The following is a 21,053-nucleotide window of genomic DNA, read 5'->3' as shown; positions in this document are numbered from 1 at the left end:
TTCTTTACCTTTCTATGAGTTTGTATGTCCATATTACTTTTATTTATTTTATTTTCCGTGTTATTTAACTTACACTTTCGCGTGTGTATTTACTTGTGTTTAATGTCTCAATTTCTCTGGATATGGGTGTACAAAAACGGAAGAAATTATATTTTTATGAATGAAAAAGAATTAGTGCCTGATGTGGACACGACAGTGGCCCATTTTTTTCGTACATTTTTGGTGACTCTTTCGCGAAACAAAGACAGCTTATTTTTTAAAACTTAAGCCGCATCGAATGCACACTCCTATATAATTTGTCCACCCACATTTGTGTTTCTTTATTAAAAAGGATGTTATTTAAAAAAAATAGCTATCTTAATAATGACAGCCATAGAATAAGTAAAAGTTATGATCGTTGAGAATTATCGAAGTGTAGTTCAAAATATAAAACTTTCTTCAAAGAGTTATAAACATTAGTGTATACGTATAGGTATTTTTTCATTAATTTTATATAAGAATCGACAGTCTACAAATGTATAAAATTCATGTAAATCCAAAAACGTAACAAAATTATAAAAACCTGAATACGTATAAAAATTATGAAAATCGTAAATTCACTATTATGTTGATAGTGGCTGAAAATATTTCATTACCAATCGTGTAGTAAATTTTATAATTTACATCGGTTCTTTTTATATATAATTTTTTGTAACTTCCACGTCTGATGTACTGACAAAATTATTATATGTACATATGAACGACTAGATTGACGATTCAAATAAAAAATTCTTTATAAAAATGGTTTTTCATTCGATTCTTCTATCCATAAGCTCACCAAAGTGTCAATTTTCATAGAGATCAACAATCTATTAATGTTGAGTATTATTCGCATGAAGATACATCCTAAATTCGAAAAAAAGCAAAACAACAGTAAGTACTCATAGCACAGCCTAAGAAGTAGATACGTTACGCTGGTAAAGTAGAGAAAAAAGACAAAAAAGCAACATTGGTACAAAAAATTAAAAGAAAATGTGAAATATTGAGTCAAACATCGAACCTGACGTTTGATGAGATACATACATAGTGTATAATTTGCATTGACGAGCCTGGCAGCCGCTTCGGGGGGCAAGGTACTTAGAACGTCTTTGTGCGCTAGCAAAGACATTTGCTGCGTGTGCCTCAACTCTCGTTCGTCCCTCAATCGTACGTCTTTCGAATGGCTCACCGTGTGCAACTGTGACAGCCTAGAGGGAAAACTAGCGTTTACAGTAAAAAGAGGAGCATACGTGCTATCGATACAGCGTTAACACGTTCTTCGCCATGAGGAACAAAGTTCTAATCTTTTCTGTATATTCTGTTGCAAGATCTGGGTTAGGTGGTGGTGCAAACGGATAAAGAGTAACTCCTCGCACAATAGTAACCGAAAATATAACTTCCTTTATACTATCACAAATATTCACAATATTGTTTCTTTTGACAATATCGATTTTATAAATAAATGAAATGTAAAATAACAGAAAGAAAAGATAATGTGCAAACAAAATCTAACGAAATTAGTGGTAGCCAACATAGACGTCCCATGAAGTAAAGGATTTGAGCTCAATTTCAGTCTTTCAAACAGTTTGTGAAATAAAAGAAAATGTTTTAAACATTTTGGTAAATTTTTTAAAGAAATTTTTTTAAGTTAGACACCAAATTTTTAAATATTTCTTTCAATGCAGATCTTTATTTTACCTATAAAGGAAATGTGAAATTGTTGTTTAATAAAGTTGTTAACGTAAGAGGTATTTTAGTTTTAACGAAAACATTTCTTATTACTGAAAGTCCACGTCAAAGCATTAGTTTTATAATCTGTACCGATTTTTATTTGAGGAGTCACCCTATATCGGTTTGTACCACCTAACCCGCCCAGTACTGAAAATTTAAACTGCTTAGTACAAATAGAAATTATAAAATTCTTACAATTCCAGTGAAAATATGCTGGTTACTCAAAGTCATTCCCACATCCATGAAATGAATCAAATGATAACAAAATTTATATAAAAGAGACATTCTAGATGATAATAATAAACCACACAAATTTCTTCATACACAACCAATTTTGAAGAAGTAACTGTATATGTACAGTATGTTTGCTTTAAGTGTATACACGTTATTATTTCTCTAACTACTGGTAATACGAAAAATGTATCCCATAAAAGTTGTTTGATCCGAGAAATTATTGTTCAAACAGAACTTTTAAATACGGTAGACTCACGTTAAAGTAACGGTGTCGGGCTTTCGAGGCGGGTTTTTCCTGGAAACGCTACTTCAACGTGAGCCAATGGGCACACAGGATCTCGTGGCAGTTCGGTCGATTCACCAATTGAATCAAAACTTTGGTTACAGATGACGACCGATAGTAGAGTGGCGCACACGTATGTACGTGAGTACTGCATGTGAGCTGGGGCGTTCCTACCGCTACTTTAACGTGAGTCTACTATACGTCGTTGAATTCGTCTTAAAATGCTTAATAACATGTCAATACTAAAAATATGCAATTCCTTTAAAAGAAATTATATTGTTACTAAAAACTCTCTAAATAGCAATTAAAAAACATTCTTATATTCTATTAAGTTTGTTTAATGAACTCAAACAACTATTATATGAAACATTTTCTCACATTTTCTCGCATTTTCAATATAGTTAGAGAAATAATAGCGTGTAAAAGTTACAGTAAAAACATTAATTCAGTAAATGTGTACATTTCCTAGTCAATGTGAGCAGTTAATAATCTGGTTAGTAAATCTATTCACAAAGAACGAAATTTATACTTTATTAGTAAATGCATACATTTAAAATCCTGATTTAGTAAAAGCGTGCATGAACAAAAATACGTACATTAATTTCAATAAACACTGTTGCTAACATTTGTTCATATGAATCATATAACCTATAGATTTTGTTAATATTTATTAAATAAAAACAACAATTTTCTGTAAATTTGTGTAACTCAAGTATTTATTTTACATTATAGTTGCTTCTTTCTAAGTGTGTTAAATAAAATATAACATGACCTAACCTATACTTTTATATTAATTAAATAAAAATAACCAATTTTCTTAAAATTATCAAATAAAGTGTTAAGTTTACAGTTTTCACTTTTGTTCTTTAAATATCTACAAAAATTATACATTCCACGTTATGCTTTTACTAACGTGCTATGACAAATGTATGTATTATCTAGTAAATAAATACATTTACTAGAAGTAGTATACATTCTTATATTCGGTTCATACTTCTGCTAAAATCGTACGCAAATGCATACATTGACTAGTAAGTATGATATTATACACTTACTGAACTTCACGATTTTACTGTGACATGTACGCTTGAACCGAATATGCTGTATATCGTATTAAAATTAACTTAAAGTCAACTTAATAAAAAAACAATTTCTTCTAACTCAGATAGTATTGTGTAATGTAAAGACTAAAAGAAAATGTGTCTTCAAAAATCGTTTCACGGAAAACGGGATAATGAAAAAAATAAAAAAAGTCAATTGCCTGCTGAAATAAACAGACATATAAATGGTTATGATATCTGTCTTCAATCTATTAATTTATATTTGAAATCTTAAAGGACAACAAAGGATGACAGAGTTATGGTGACAAGTCTAGTGATCTTGAGCAGTCAATATTTCCAATAACAATTATTATAACAATCTGTATTCTTATAAATAATCAAGCGGTGAACGTGTTAAACTGAACCTGTTGGTACTACATACACTGTAATTTACTCGAAATGGGGACGTGGTTACATGGTTTACAAGCGAGTAAATTACGGGCGGGGTGGTGTAAAAATTTGATTTGCAGAGCGTAATTTCAAATATGAAAATTTCTCAAACCTTTCGTGTTTATCACTATTTCAGAGAGGCGAGGAAATTCCAAAAATCTGTTCTCGGGGCGAATTCACAAATGAAACATCTACGGTCTTGATTAGATAAAATCTTTTTCGGAGCTTCGAACGATATTTGTGTAACACACGGGGTTACGGAGTAAAAGGGCGGGTCAACTGGAAAAGCTTGTTTTACGGTCTCCTACACTCTAAGCAAATCTGGGAGTTAAATAGATGCGTGACATTTATCATTAGCACAACGTGAAAAGCTATGGTATTTTATTTTATAAGAAGTGCATTGCACTGTAGACAATTACTAAAACGTAATCTTTTTCATTACTTATATTCGACATTACTTTACAGAAAGTAGGATAGATAATCATTACCTGACTGATCTGCTGGCACTAGAACATTTAATTATCTTTTTCGACGATGAAAGCATGCAAAAATATTAAAGAGAAAAATGAGGTAACATTTTCTGATCTTAATTTCCCAAGTCCCTTTTTCCCACGGTAATCGTAACACCAAAAAATTGTTTAAAGTGTAACTTGTTACACTGCTTTTTGCCAGCGTAACGCGACCGCTCCAAATTCGAGCGTGGAGCCTAGTACGAATGTGGCCATCATCCGCAACTTTAGCGCTTCATATACTGTCACGCCTCTACTGACAAACATACAAAATATTTTCACACCAACGCTCATGCAACCATATTTGCTACACAGAAAGTTCCTACGCTTCCTACCACGCGGACCGCTACAGCCGTAGCCATCTTTGTTACTACCAAATTTGAATTTAGCAGCACCTTTTTGTTATAAAGTTTACTCCACGTTGTTATCCATCGATTAAATAAATATGCATATAAACACATCCATTATAGTACTGAACATTTATTATTATAGTCATAAGCGCTATACGAATAGAACCGGACCGCCCTCTGCCCCGAAAAACAGCGCTCAACACACGCACTCGCAGGCACACGAGCGCTCCTAGGGGAATCCCGAGAATTAGCGAACATTTGAACAGTGACTAACCGCGTATTTTACCGCCCCGAGCATCTGCGCACAATTACAGGGCCGTAACGAGCGTGAAGCGACACCTGACTCCGGAACCGTTTTCCCCCACCCTGAACAGGAACCGCCATTGGGTTATTGAATATCGGCCGATTATTTGGATTATTGGGATAAGAGTCTCCCACCCTACAAGAAGACTACACCGCCAACCAACGGTGGAGGAGCCGACCTCGTGAGGCGGCCGGTCGACAGCGGGGTAGGCGAATATCGACACCGACGAAATAGGACCATGGTGGCAGTGACCGGCGCCTTCCTATATACCAGGCCTGTCCAAGTGTGGCTCGCGGCCCAAAATCGATAATCGCCCCTACCGGCTTGCTCTTTCAGCCGAGGGGAATGACCCCCCTCTATATCCACAAGAAGCACGACGATATAGAGGCAAGAAAGCGTGTGTACATGCTCTGACTGTCCCCACTTCGGACGCTCCAGAAATTCCTACCCGCACGTACCTCGTGCTCCACGATCGCATCGCAGCGCAAGCGAGTAGTGGGGAATGGACTGAGTGATGGTGGGGACCGCGTCGTCTGGCGAAATGACTCGCGGGCCACATGTTGGACAGGCCTGCTCTATACAATACCCCCAGCGGATGTGGCAACGGGAGAGACCCATCACTGGGGAGCACAGGCGCGTCCAGAGGAACGAATGCCGTACTCCAACCAGGCTTCAGGGGAGCCGGAATTATTGGCGGAGAAACCCTCAGGGCCCGAGGAGTCTCCGTGTTCCATCGTAGACCGAAACGACGGCTATAGAGTCAGACGATACCGTTATTATTGATTATTTTATTTCCTTCGTCCGGACAGTTTATACATTTTCGCGACCAGCCCTTGCAATTTAACTTCGTTCACAAAGAGAATAATAGACAAAAGACTCGAACATTTGGTCTGCAGTCCGCCACATGCGCACGGTAACCTGGGACCCTTCCGCGCCGGGCCTTACGGGGGCGCGCCGAGTCGCAGACAATACAGTCATAAACCCTATCGTTGAGAGACTCGAAAATTCGTCGCGGTCAAGTCGCACCGTAACCACGTGCGCGATATTTTTCTGACGTCCGCTACGCCCCGAAGGAATTTGCCTTCCCCTTCCGGGCATAACCAATAAGGAGGCGAATTTTGGTAACGCCTTCAGCGAACTTGGAGGAAGCGCAACGTCACACGAAACTCGACAGACATTCGCAAACACTCATATCGACAAGAGTCACACGGACTCAATTCATTCGCAAACACTCGTATCGACAAGAGTCACACGGACTCAATTCATTCGTAAACATACTCTCGCAATCGAACATTCACTCGTATTCGAAATCATACACTCGTACACGAACATACATTCGTACTCGAACATTCATATCCGAACATTGATATCGACAACATTCATTCACCAACATTCGTTCCGACAAGAACTTTCGTATTTGTTCATTCGCCAACGTCGTATTCGAACAGTCTTTCGGACTCAAACCATTCGTCGCAATTCTCGTATCACAAGTCACGATTAAAACCTCGCGAATCATCCGTTTCATCGGTCGAACAGTTATTTGGTTATTCTCACCAAAGAATATTGAATCAGTTGCCTAATATTAATTTGGCGGGCAACAGTCGCAACGGTACGCGTACCACGACGGTTCAGCCTGGAATTTACAACTCCAGGCGGATTCGAAAGAGAATCCACGCGGACGGAAGCGACACTCCGGAAACGCGGCGCATCTGGAGAAGACCGGCGGACACTCCAGGGGAGATTCGCGGCGGGGGCACGGAAAACGAAACGGTAAAGGGGGGTACCGCCGAGTGTTACGGCCTGCTACCGTAATCTGCGCTAGAGCATTTGGTTACGAGCGATTAAAGAGAGCTATTGTAGATCAAGTGCCGACTAATTATATCCCGAGTGTGTGTGAGAGGGACCTGGTGACATCGAACGGCTTTCGAATAGCGGTAAGCCATCCATTCTATTTCGGGTGAATCTGTAATTGCTTGCGGCAGGGTCATAGTAAGAATTGATGTCGGTCAGCTTCTCACCTTCTGTGAGAAATTGCGAGTTCGCGGGCGCGTCCACGAGTAGCGGGCCGGCGGAGTTCCTCGGGGTTCCTCAACCAGTAGCGTACCGCGCATACCATCTTGCGGAAACGCCGTATCCGAATCCCTTGTTATCTAGTTTATATCACGACGAGTATCAAACCTTCGGACGACATTGTTATCGTATTTTGTTATCGATTGCCATCTTTTGTTAGCGTTACCCTCAAGGGTAGGCGCGTGACGTTAATAAACGTCTCAATTAACGCAAAACGATCTCGATTTATTCGCGAACCGCCTCTTGCCGTGAACAGACTCTCCGCATCCTACTTGCGAACCTCGACTCTTGTGCGTGCTAGCCGGCAACAGCCACTCTCTCGTAGCCTCCACTCTCACTAAATTTCGAAGGTATCGGAAGTCCTACTCGATACCGGCATTCGGGGAGTGCCAAGCGTTCAACGTGCGGAGGCGCGAATAGTCGCGGAAACCGATAGAGGAGCTTTGTTCGCGGCGGACCACGGTCACACGGCTGACCAGGGTCCGAAAGCCAAATTCCGCATAACAAACTGTGTTGGAATAAATTCACTATTGTAATAATCCGAAACGTAGGAGTTACCAACTCTTATTTATGTTATCCAGTTGGTAACACTTTGTTTCTATGGAAGCTTCTAGCATACAGCGACGCGTGTGCCGCTTTCTATTCTTCTTCCGGTCTTACTGTGTTACGCCTCGTGCTTTTTCGGATCGTGTTATAATAAACTTAATCAAAAATTATTCAACCTCAATGCGTGGTTACTTGTTAACAAACTGTACCTATTTTTCTTTAAGATTCTAGATTCATTTAATAAAATGCATGCAATAATTATCTTAAATATTAAGTTTTGGAATGATTCCTTTTGCAGTTATCATATCCATATGTTCGACAATGATAGGCGAACAAAAAAAATTCAATCAGTGAATGCAAAATATGTATGCAGTATAAATTTTTGCATTCGTCTTCCAAAATTTATTTAATTTCATTCAGAATATTTAAAAATATAAAGATGTTATATAGATTATTGTACCTCACTGTGTGCAAATTATGTACATATTTTCCACTAATGCAACAGTACATCTGAAAATGTTTCTATTTTTACTTTTAAAAAGTTAAAGAGAAATCAGTGAGTACGGAAATAGACACGTAATTATATTTAGATGAATATTATTGTTTAAACAAATATTGTCTATTTGCCTATAATAAATAGCGCCAATTTTAATCTGAAATAAGTTTTCCTGTTTTTGGAACTAAAGTAGATAATTGTATGTTCTATGCACAGCAGATCCATTTGGAATGCAAACTAAATTTATAAGGACGTCACAAAATTGCTAGGCACGATCCTACTTTTAAAAATTTAAAGAAAAATTGTTTTAAAAATCTAAAAAATCACGGGGAAAAAGTGCTCTAAAAATTTATCGCAACGATTTATTTTTCAAACAATAGCTTAAAATGTCTATATCTAAGATAATTAAAAAAATTGTAACCCTATGTTTATTAGGTCTCTCTTCTTGTACTTACGCGGGAAGTTCGGTAATCCCGAACATTCCGATTTTGTTTCAACTTTGCAGGTTTGTAGGGGACCTCAAGAGGAGTATAGCGCAATTTTTGTTTTTGCCCCATTTTCAGTTCTTCAGGGTAAAAACACCCCTTAAAGGTAGATAGACGTTTTCATATTTCCTTGTATATCTTTAAAACTATCGTAGACATAAAAAAATGGTCAAAATAAAAATTGAATTGTTTTTTATGCTCTATAAAACGATGCAATTAAATTCATAAAAATTCCTTGTTTAAATGAAAAAATAATCCCCATCACTGTAATTTTGAAAAATTTTGAATTTTCTGTCACTTGCAAAATATGTAGAACCTCATTATAAATGCAGATATGTATATTAAACTTGTCGAACAATGTGGTATTTAAATAATTTTAACCGATACGTGCATTTTGCACGCCCATCGTTGCACTTTGAACAATGAGTTATCACTTGCCACGTATTTGAACCAACGTCTTGTATATTTTTATCATACGACGTAAAATAAAAGCGTGAACAATAACCCGAACAAAGATATTTATTCCTTTATGGCTGAATTTGTAAACTTTAATATGAGTTTGTTCAATTTTATTATTAGTTAACAAGATATAAGAAGGTATTACAATTAATATTGTAGAGAGTGTCAATCGAGTATAATATACATAATATGTATATTTTTCATCATTACTAATTTTAAATTTGTCGAACACATATTCTGCAATAATAGTTGTCTTATCATGTAACGTTCCACCATTCTTCACAACAGCTTCCCATCTATACATAGAGTTGAGATACAGATTTTACTTTCTTAAATCGATGTTGTACACTTTTCAGAGAATAACATTTTCGTATCCCACTTGTCCAGAACTCCACAACTCTTGTTTTATATTCCAAATCAATAATTTCTCTTTCTTCAGATGTACACAGTTCACTTTGAAGGATATGTTTCTATTCACAGCTTGATGTCGATTCGTTAACTTCGTACCAACAGTCTTGCAATTCATGCGATGCATATGGATCTTCAAATTGTAACGTAGAATCAGCTTCAATAAGAATATCTTCTTCCATGTTTCTAATAATTATATCCAGGATAGCGTCGTGCAAAGCAATTCCCCGAGATGGTATTTTTAAAACAATTTATTCAGAGAAGAGCAAATGTGGAAGTTTCTTTCGTTTATTAAGTGTCATATTACGTTTGGAATAAACTAGAAAACTGATTGGATCTGATGAAACTTTTGTATTTTACTGTACTTTACAGACTCCCATAGACAATAAATGCATAAAATCCGCAGTTTAGTGGTAACGCATCGTTCAAAGTGCAACGATGGGCGTGCAAAATGTACGTATCGGTTAAAATTATTTAAATACCACATTGTTCAACACGTTTAATATACATATCTGCATTTATAATGAGGTGCTACATATTTTTCGACGTGACAGAAAATTCAAAATTTTTCAAAATGACTGGTGAGTGGTGTTTTTTTATTTAAACAAAGAATTTTTATCAATTTTTATTATAACCATTTTTTTATATCTACGATAGTTTTAAAGATATACGAGGAAATATGAAAACGTCTATCTACCTTTAAGGGGTGTTTTTACCCTGAAGAACTGAAAATGGGGCAAAAACAAAAATTGCGCTATAGTTCTCTTGAGGTCCCCTACAAACCTGCAAAGTTTTAAAAAAATCGGAATTTTCGGGTTACCGAATTTCCCTTGTTAGTTCTGAGACGTAGAATAAAGCTGAAAAATTTTATAACAACTTTATAGATTTTCCCTTTAGTTATATTGGCAAAGAAAACTACCACCGCAAGAACGATGGCGCTCTTGTTGCGTAAGAAATATGGACGACGCAGGTATACATTTTACTATATGTTTATGTGGAACCAGTAACATAAAAGTTTATTTGAAAGTTGAAAGATTTTGGCACTTTATAAAAACTTAACGTTACGTTATTGTTCATCGCAGCGTTACACTCTGTTACACAGAACCTTTTTTTAATACAGTTCTTCGATGTTGTCAAAATTCCATTTTTCGGGCCTTTAAAATCTTTTGAACTCTTATTTTTAATAACTACTCCAACTTTCAATTACTATGCATATATGTATAAACAGTACTAAATTGTATACCTACGTCGTCCATTAATATTAGTTTGTATACCGACCGCTAGTGTCGCAGATAATTTTAACCTCCCAATATTTATTATATTAAAATGTATGCACCTGTTTAAAAGTTCTGTCGCCTTTATAAATGGTCCAAATAATTTAGATAAACGACACCTGTCTTTGGAGATTCTGTACAATTCAATACAAAAAATCGAATTTATTGCAAAACAAAGAGTGGGATCTTTAATTCCGAGAAGTAGTATCAAAATCTGAACAAATAATCACCGTTCTTGAGGTGAAAAAATCATGTATCATGTATATAACAATCATCAAAGGTCAGAAACAAAACATCACGATTCGAATTCAATGGCATAATTACAATTTCATCCATTTATGTGAATGAAAAGTTTCAGACTAGAGGACGAAAAATTTATTACAACATAGAATTAAATCTAATTTACTTAAATATCAATTATAAGATTACGAATCGTATTTTTTATTAAAATGCAATAAAAACGTTAATGAAATACCAGATTCTTGAATAGTATTTCCAAGTTTGTAGACTGTTATATTTTACAAAAACAAAGTATACAAGGAAACTGCGGACACATAGATTTTCGACTAGGAAACCGACAGAACTTTTCCATAGACCTAATGAAAGTATTACATTAAGGGATTAAATATCATTGACAGGTCGGAAAATAGGTTTATTTTTATGAATTTTGTTTCATATGAAGAAACGTTTGGTAAATATTTACAAAAAGGGACCCTGCTCGATGTCCTTGACCTTGACATATGTTATCAAGGTCAACATTCTGAACAACTTTTCTAGATATTCGCAAAAAACATTTGTGAAAGTTCGGTTACTAGTATACTTCATGAATTTAAAATATTCGATTTTCATGAATCAGGTTATCGAGAAAGAATATTCGGCGTTAATTGGGGCTAGGTACTTTCGCCGGGGAGGGGAGTGCGGGTGAAGGGCGGCAGCGCTCTTACTTAATAAAATGTTATTTTTTCAAAAATGACAGCTACTCAAAGTCAAGCATTCGATATTCGATCTAAATTTTTATGTTCTTTTAATTTAAAAAAACTGCACGAATCGAAAATCGCTTCGACAAGTATTCGATTATTGTCTTAAAAATATTCACACCAAATTTCATTCCAATGGGTCCTGTAGTCTTTGACATATTTTTGTTACCGCAAATGCTGTAACTGCGAAGGGGCCTTGGTGGGAGGCGCAGCTACGGTATCATTTTTCAAAATATAAAATTTCTTTTAATAAAAGAACACAATTTAATTTATACACAAAAAGATGCATATCTTGATTTCCTAAATAAAACGTCTTTTATATTAAAAAAAAAATACGTAATAATAACACTATTTTCCGACCTGTCAAAGGTACAGTAATGTCTCGATGAGTGCGACGTACTCGGGTCCGCTTTGGAGCATTCATAGCAAAACGGAAAGTTTTTGAGCCTCTGCGTAGCTACTGTTTACTCTGTTCTGATTGATTCCAGAGGGGGACCCCCCTCTAGTGGTAGGAACAACGCCGTTGCTCGAGTCGCATTCATCGAGGAATCACTGTATATAACCCCTTAAATAAATTAGATTGAAACATTAACTATAGAGATTACGTACTTCTGGGCAAGAGTCTCCTTGTCCTCCCCAATCGGAGAATCGATAGCTTCCTTGGCTATCTCGACTGGTCCCTCGGACTTCGAAGGCGAAGGACAGTCCACAAGTGGTTCCGTGCTTTCGGAAACCGAAGGCTCTTCCTTCAAACTAAACTGAGAGGTGCCACCTTTCCTCAGATCCTCGTTCACTCTGATCGCGTTCGACAGACGTAACTGTAAAGTGTCCCGTTCCTCGAGTAACTGCATCAGCTCGTGGGTCAGTTCCTCGCACCTGACGTCCCGTTGATGAAGCATGTACAGAGCAAAGTCCAGTTCCTGCGAGGTTGACGCTCTCCCCTCTTCCCCAGACACCTCCAAGTCTCGAACCTCAGACGGATCGATAATAGGAATGTCCTTTTTCAATACGTTTTGAATCAATTCGTATTCCTTGACTTTATCTTCCAGCAGAGCCTTCAATGAATTTATCTCCGTCTCCCTGGCCTCCAATGCGATCTTCAACTCGTACAGCTGTTTTTCCTCCTCGTCGGACATCGCCAATAGTTCCTCTATGCGGATCTCTTTCTCGTGTATCTGGACCTTCAAATTGTGGAGCTCCGTGTCCTTGGTAATGCTCAATTCCGCCAATCGTCGTTCTTTCTCCGCCAAATCCGCGCTCACACGGACAAGTTCCTCCTCCTTTCGATGGAGACTATCTTTCACACCCTGTTCCATCGTAGAAAACTCGTTCAGCTGTCTCCTCAGATTCTCGATATCTCTGTCCCTCAACTGTAACTCACTTAGAATATTTCTGTTCTCGATAGACAGCCTCTCTTTTATATCGCTGATCTCCATTTCCTTCTCCTTCAACTTCCTCTCTAGGATTTCATGCGCCTCCAGTCGTACCTGTTCCTTCTCTTCATTAAGCCTCTGTATGGCGTCCCTGGTTTCCTCCGAGACCCGTTCGAATGCTTGTAATCGCGACCGTTCTTGCTCCAACTCCGCGACCGTCGATTTCAGTTGCTGTATCTCCTGTTCTTTAGCGTACAATTCGATGGTCAGTCGCTGCAACGTTTCACGCAACTCGAAATCATCCGACTGCGGTTCCATGCTGGCTTGGAGAGATAGTTGAGAGTCCTTCTCGGCTATCACGTACTTCAACTCGTTGATCAGCTGTTCTTTAACGTGTAGCTCGTTCTGCAACCTGACGATCTCCTCCTGATCATGGACGGACCGTCTTTCCTTGGATGGTAAAGTTGCTTCTACCTTGGACGTGAATTCCTGAGTCTGCATCTCGATTCGCTGCGTTAAACTTTCGATTTGCTTGTCCTTTTCGCCGGCTCTCAATGTCGCCGTTTCCAAAGAAGACTCCAGCTCGGCCTTTTCGTTGTAAAGACTGTTGATCCTATCCTGCATCTCTTCGATTATACTGGGATACGTGTTCTCGTTAAGTAGATATTTAAAATGCTCGATTTCCTCCTGTTTCTTATCCAACTCAGCTTGCATAGTGTCAATCGTACGCTGCAGACTCTGGGTATCGTCGCTCATCCTGAAGACAGGTAAATCGTCTACTGTCCTGGAAGAACTCGATCGACGTTGATAGTGATCTTGTACCAGCGACAATCTGTCCAATTCCATCTGCTTCTCGTTCAACATTTGATTACTCGTCTCGAGCAAAGACATCTTCTCGCTCAAATTCCGCCTGGCTTCGTTCAAAGCTTTGCGAGCGATTTCCAATTCCGCGGTAAGATGATTTATCTGATCAGTCTTTTCTAGCAGTTCGTTCCTCAAGGTGTCGGTCCTCTGTAACTCCACACGGAGTGCGTTAGCTTCGGCTTTGGTATTCTCCAAAGTAATATTGCATTCCGCGGATTGTTTGATGCATTGTCCTAAAGCATATTCTTTTTCCACTAAAGAAGCCCTTACGTTTTCAAGCTTTTCTTCTAGATCTTGGGCATGCGAAATGAAGTCTTTTGCCTGGCCGAAAGGTATTTCTACCTCCTTTAGCCGCGCCTGTAACTGTCTTATAGTTTCCACGTGTTCTTTATTTTCGATCGAGAGCTGTTCAAAAGTTCGTTCATTCTCTGACACTGTTCCAGTTAATCGCTCTTCCAGCGAAACCAGGGTCTGCTGAAGCTCTTTATTGCGCGATTTCATGTAATTTAATTTGGTCGACAAAGAACTCACCTCAGATTGTAGGTGTTCGTTGTTTACATCTACAAGTTGCCTATCATCGTGTAGTTTCTTTTCATTAAGCCGTCGTATCTCTTTCTCTTTCTCTTCGATCTCTATAGCGTGTTTCTGCACCAGCTCTTGAGTAGCTTGGCTCACGAGAGCGCTAACGGTCTCCACGCTCTGTTGTTGAATAAACTCGTTTTCCTTATCGTTCATTGATTTCTTCAATACCTCTACCTGTTGCTTCTTCTCGCCGAGTTCTAGGCTCAGTTGTTCTATAGTCTCCTGTAATTTCATCTTCACCTCCTCGTGATGTATATATTGCCTCTGAAGTTCCTGCTTCAAGTCCGCGACCTCTTGTATCCTGACGTTCAAAAGTTCCGTTACTTCCGCCATCGATGCATTCACGGCAGACAGTTGCTTCTCCGAGGAAGACGTTAGCGCAACCAATTTCTCTTCTGTGTCTGCTTTCTCTTGAACCGCTTCCTGCAAACTCTTCTGCAGTCCATTCACATTTAATTCAGATGCTTCGGCTTGCTGACGCAGATCAGCGATCGCCATTTCCAGTCTGGTAATTTTCTCAAAAGTTTCCTCCTTCAAGAAATCGGAGTTCTGCCTCATCGCCGACACCTGATCATTAGCGTCCATCAAGCTTTGCTCGTATTGCTTCCTCAACAAGTCATACTCTTCTCTCGATTTACTCAACATGCCCTGCAACTCCGAAATCTTTTTGTTCAGATCGTCCACAATCTGAATGGACTCGTTTTCATCCGCCGTTCGTTTCGATTCGATGGCTGACAGCTTGTTCTTCTGTTCTTCTAGGAAATGCTGCAATTGTTCGTTCTCGTTGGCCAGCGCTTCCATCTCGTCTTTAATATCATCGATATCATCCTTGTACTTTTTACACAGAGTCTCCAAGTCCTCGCCGTCGACGGATCTCTCTTGACGACGAACCACCGATTTGGTCTCCTCGTCCGGAACAACGGTTTCGTTTCGAGAAGCGTTATTCTCCTCGGAACCAGACGCGCTTTCGTGCAACCGTTTATCCAGCGTTTCAACTTTGTCCGACAACTCCTTGTTTCGGATACGTAATACTTCCATATCCATGTCCTGCCTCTCTTTCATCTCCATATATCGTTCGTTCGCAGACATAAGGACATCCAAACGTTTCATCAAAGCCTCTTTCTCGGCGATCGTACTCTTCTGTTCCTCCTTAACCTCGTTCAGGGTTTTCTCTAGCTTGCTGATCTGAGACTTCAACTCTTCTCCGATCGCGGAATCAAGGTCGTAAAAGTCGATCGCAGATTTCTGTATTTTTAATTGTTTTTGAAGGTTCTCCACTTGCACCTTGTACTCTTTAAGTTTCTTTATCATTTTGCCGCTTCTCAACTGAAGCGCCTTATTTTCTTCCGTCATCTTGTCTTGTTCCTTCTCCAGATCTCGAATTTGATCCTGAAGATCGTCGACCTTCGCCCGTAACTGCATTTCCATGCTGGGAACTAAAGCGGTGGTAACCGGTTCACCAGCCAGCTGAGCATCGTCCGCATTCCAACCCCAGGTTTCCTCGTCGACATTGAACTTCTCGATCGAGCCTACATCCCAACTATCGGAAGTAATCATTTCCTTAACATCTTCGCCGACAGTTTTCAAAGTATCCGCTTCCGCTTGTGTAACCGTGATTTCCTGTAAAGGCGTCGATTCTTTAGTAGACGAGTCCGTAAGGGTAGGCGTTTTATCCACACTTTTGTAAGCATCCTCCAAAGCCCGCGTGAGATTCGCCGCGAGCTCTTTCATCTCGTCCCTTTCGCGCGCCATTTTCTCAATTTCCATCCGCAAACTCCGCTCGATTTCAGTTGAGCCCTTCAACTCTTCCAACGATCTTGACAAATCGTTCATCTGCAACTGTAACAAATCTCTCTCCTTGGTGATATCCGAAATCCGAGTTTCCAAGTCTTGTATCAATTCCGTGTCTGTTGAGTTCTTTAATTCCGCTTCTAAATTCACGATTTGCAGCTTGTACGACTCGAGCAAGATGTTCTGCTGATCTCGAGAGAGAGAGAGTTTCTCGACCGCCTCTTTTGTAGAATTTGCCTCTAACTCCGCCGACATTTGCGAGCTGAGATTTCGCAGTTCAGTATTCAGGGACTCGATCTGTCCATCTTTCGTGGTTAAAAGTTGTTCCATTCTTTCCAAGTTCGCTTGGGCTACATGCAAATCCTTCCGAGAGACTTCTAATTCTTCGATGCATTGGCTGTAATTCTGGGACATCTGAGATCTCTCCTCGATCAACTGGTTCTGCAAGTGACTGATCTCTTGGGTAAGATTCGAGCACTGTGCGTTTTTTTCGCTTAACAAAGCCTGAAATCTTCTCGCTTCTGCACCACCTAGAATATCGGAACCGGAGGCAGATGATGCACCAAAGATTTTTGAAGCATCGAATAACTGAGGCACATTGTCTCGTTCATCAATTGGGAAATTTAAATCAGGTGCTCCTCTTTTAACAATTTCTGAGTTTTCAGTAAGCTCTACACTCTGATTTTTGTACGTTTCTAACTCAATCTTTAGATCTTCTATTATTTTCTGATCTATGTTTTTATCAGCCTTCCGGGACTCGACTTCCTGTTCCAAATTATTTTTAACATCCTGCAACAACTTTTCTGTATGCATTCGTTGCTCTACTTCCGACTTCAATAATGCAGTCTGGGAATTTAATTGTTGTTCGAGGAGATCCGCACGCTCCTGGACGTCTTGCATGTCTCTTTGCACGTTCAACAACTCCAATTCGTGTTCTTCGCATTTCTTTCTTAAGTCAGAGTTCAAGCAATCAACATTTTCTAACTTTTCTGTGTTTTGCTTGTTTTTTTCTAACATTTGCTCTGCAACAACTATTCTTTCCTCTAAAGTAGTGTTCACGGACTGTAAGCCTTCAATTTTCTTTACCAAGTCCTTATTTTCCTTTAAAGCTTCATCTAATTTTGCTTTTATTTCTTCGTTGCTCGATATCAATGTATTATACTGGAATAGAAGATGATTGTAGGGATCTTCCAGTGATCTGTTTCGCATAGTGGTTTGGTTCATTAAATCGTTAAACCGAAGAGACTCTCTCATTTGAACAAAATTACCAACAGAATTAGCTAATTCGTTATCCAAATTCTCAATTTCTGCTTCCCGCTCCTGTAATTTCGCCTCTAACGCTTGCACCACCGTTTGGCATTGTTCGCAATGACTGCAATGTTGTGTACCAGTCATTTTCGTATCATCCTCAATAATTTCATCTTCTGTGGTTTGAGTGGTCACGGTCGCAGTGCTAACGGCTTCCTTCTGCACCTGTTCTAATAATACTCGTCGCTCCTCCGATTCTTTTTCTACGTTTTCCAATTTTTCGTTGATTTGAGTTTGTTTGGACAATAGTAAACCATTTGCAGCGTGAAGATCCTTTATTAACGCAAGTTGTTCAACGTATTCCGATTCCATAACTTGCATTCGAACGCTAAGCTCCCTGGCTTTTTCCTTGACATCGTCTAACTCCAACAGTTTACATTCGTTCTCTGTAGCAATTTGTTGTTTATAAGCTTCATATTCCGACATTATATTTTCTTTGGCTACTTTCTCAGTTGCAAGTTCCACTACTATGGATTCCAACTCTGCTCGTACTCTTACAATTTCTTCCTCCATTTCTGTAATATGCTGCGTAAGCAACGACATTTTCTCGTTCGAATTGGTTAATTTACTCATAAGTTCATCACTGTTTTTCAAAGCCTCTTCGTTCTCGTTTCTTGCCTGCATCAGTTTCTCTTCTAACTCTGCTATGTTATTATCCTTTTCACACATCGAAATTGCTGCATCCTGTATCTGTTTGTTTTTAGCCTCTTTTTCGTCTTTTTCAGTTGTCCATTTTTCTTCTAACTCAGCGGCTCTTGTTTCAAGTTCTTGACACACGGCTGTCTTCTTCTTCAGGTTCGCTGCTATTTTCTTCATTTTTTCTAACTGCATTTGTATTTTATCTTCAGAATCTTTCAATTTCTGCTCCAAATCAGCAATTCTAGCTTCCAGTGCGATTTTAACCTCCTCCGTTACATTTTGTCCAACCAGTCTTTCCTTCTCTAACAATTCGCTTTTCAGTGTTTCATATTCTTGTGTTTTAGCATGTAATTCTTCAATTAGACCTTCAACTCTTTGATTTTGTAATTCCGTATCCTCTGTATGTTTTATCTTTAACTGTTCTATTTGCTTGTATGCAGTTCTTAATTCTGTCTGTAAATTTTCCACAAACTTAGCATTATCGTCTATAATGTTTTGCATCTCCCAAATTCGTCTTTTTGCTTGATCTCTATCGGATTTAAATTCTACAATCTGTGCATCTAAAACCTCGTTCACTTTCATTAAATGAGAAACTAGTCCTTGTTTTTCAGTTAAACCTTGTTGAATATTATCGTTCTGCTCGGACAAATTCTTCACTTTTTCCAATAAATTATTATTTTCTTTTGTAATAGCATTCATCCTATATTGAATTTCATTAAGAATCGTGTCTTTATCTTTTAATTGTTCCAATAATTCATTATAATTCTGCAAAGGTTTCGATTCCTCTAACTTCTCATTTAAGTCAGCAATATCTTTTTTCAATGAATATATTACGTCTCCTTTAGTCTTTAGTGCATTATTAAGATTCGCAATTTCATCAGACATTGACCTTAATGAAACATCCTTCTCTTGGATTAACATTTTTAAAGTATTCAATTCATCTTGCAGACTGTCTATTGTGATCATTTTATTTTGCAATTCCGTGTATTTGGCATGCAACTCTTGATCCTTTTCTCCAATGATTTCCTTCAAATTAGTAATTCCATTTTCTTTTTCAGATATTATTGTTAGTTGCTCTTGAATTTTCGACTCGTATGACGCTGTAGTATCTTGCAATTGTTGCTTTAGCAAAATATTTTCTGCATCCTTCTCTTTTTTCACTTCGCGCAACACACTACTTTCTTTTTGCAATGTATTAAATTCCTCTTCAATGGCTGCTTTTTCAGACCATGATTTTTCCACTTTGTCTTGCATTTCCTTCAATTCATGTTCGAGACTGTTAATTTTCTGCTCAGAAGCTTGATACTCTATGATCTCCTTACGTAATTCATCTAATTCTGCTTCTTTATTTATAAGTTTAACTTGCATCTCTTCAATTGTACTAGTTTGTTCAACAACAACTTTCTTCAGTTCTTCTATTTCGTATTGTAAAGAAGCAATAACAGATTCATCTAACAGTCGCATTTCAGATGAATCTTTAGTGGATTTTTCTAGAAGAGTTTCGACTTGTTCATGTAGTTGCCGTTTCTCTTTATTTAACTTTTCTAACTTTTCAAGAATTTCTAACCTTTCATTGACAGGATCTTCAGGTAACATATCATTAATTTTTCTGCATAATTCTTCCTTTTCTCGTGTTACGTCCTTCAAATTTTCTTTCAATTTCTCATTAAACGCTTCAAGTTCTGACATTCTCACAAATATTTGTTTATTTTTTTTCAGCAATTCTTCAACATTCAATGTCAAATTATTTGTTTCAACATCCTCAACTGTGACCTTGTGTGATTTTTCCAAAGCATTACTCAATTCCTTTATTTCTTTCTCAAGAAGAGTTTTCTCTTCCACTAACTCGTCCATTTGTGTTGTTAACTCAATTTCCCTTTTTAATTTTCCAGATGAATCCTCTAGTTTAAGAGTCAAGGTTTCTGCACTCAAAGTTTCAATTTCTTTCTGAAAATTAGTATTCTGTATTGTGATTTCGGTTAACTGTGCCTTGAGTATGGATAATTCTGCAGATTGATTACTATTCTCTTCCAGTAAACTATCGACTTTTAATTGTAAGTCAACATCCGACTTACATTCCATACCACTGCTTCTTATGTGTTCCAACTGTTCTTCCAGTTTTGTAAGTTTAATTACTAATTCACTATTTTCTTGAGTAAGAAGGTCAATTTTCGTTATACTTTCATTTTGCTCTGGAATACGTTCAAAAGATTCCGTTGAACCTGTATCAGAAGATCCTTTTTCTTCAATTCGACTCAATTTCATTGTTAAGTCAGTGTTCTCTTGAGTCAACTGATCAATTTTCTTTAATAGTTCATTCTTATCTGTATCGTGTATACTTTCAAACGACTCTATGGATCCAGCCTGTAATTTTTCTTTTTCCTGAATTTTACTTACTTTAAGAGCTAATTCATTATTTTTCTGTGTCAAATCCTCAATTTTTTTCAACAAATCACTCTTATCCAATTCCTGTATGGCTTCAAACGACTCAGTAGAACCGGTGTCAGAAGCTCCTTTCTCTTCCATTTTCGATATTCTATTATACAGTTCACTATTTTCTTGCGTTAAAACTTCCATCCGTTTAATTAGCTCTGCATAATTGGCTTCTAACGAAGATTCTAATTTATTTTCATTCTGCAGTTTGTGTATAGCTTCTAACTGTTCCTCAAAATCAACAACTTTCATTTCTGCAGATACCCTCAGATTTTCAGATTCTGCATTTTCCGCTTCTAAAGATGAAATTTCCTGTTTTACCATATGGAGTTCTGAAATGTAGATTAAGCATATACATCAAAATAATTCATTCTTCACATTTATAATTTAGGACCCAGAATTTTATATGTAACATTTATTTAATCTAAG

General features: G+C 38.0%; 1 protein-coding gene across 2 annotated transcripts in view; it reads right to left on the bottom strand.

Annotated features, from left to right (window-relative positions):
- LOC107189450 (golgin subfamily A member 4-like) overlaps positions 1-21,053 on the bottom strand; it is a 28,518-nt gene that overhangs the window by 2,799 nt on the left and 4,666 nt on the right. Inside the window, exons 8-9 of one of the 2 annotated variants that reach the window (XM_015577984.1) lie at positions 12,244-20,956; positions 1,063-1,226 (exon numbers count right to left, since the gene is read on the bottom strand). In XM_015577984.1, coding sequence (XP_015433470.1) covers positions 1,063-1,226; positions 12,244-20,956 — 8,877 coding nt within the window. The remainder of the gene's footprint in view (positions 1-1,062; positions 1,227-12,243; positions 20,957-21,053) is intronic. The other variant, XR_001516234.1, reaches the window with a different exon arrangement.

This window comes from Dufourea novaeangliae, unplaced genomic scaffold, assembly GCF_001272555.1.
Source record: "Dufourea novaeangliae isolate 0120121106 unplaced genomic scaffold, ASM127255v1 scaffold148, whole genome shotgun sequence".
In the NCBI taxonomy this organism is placed as follows: Eukaryota; Metazoa; Arthropoda; class Insecta; order Hymenoptera; family Halictidae; genus Dufourea; species Dufourea novaeangliae.
This window is presented reverse-complemented; position numbering and strand designations above follow the sequence as displayed.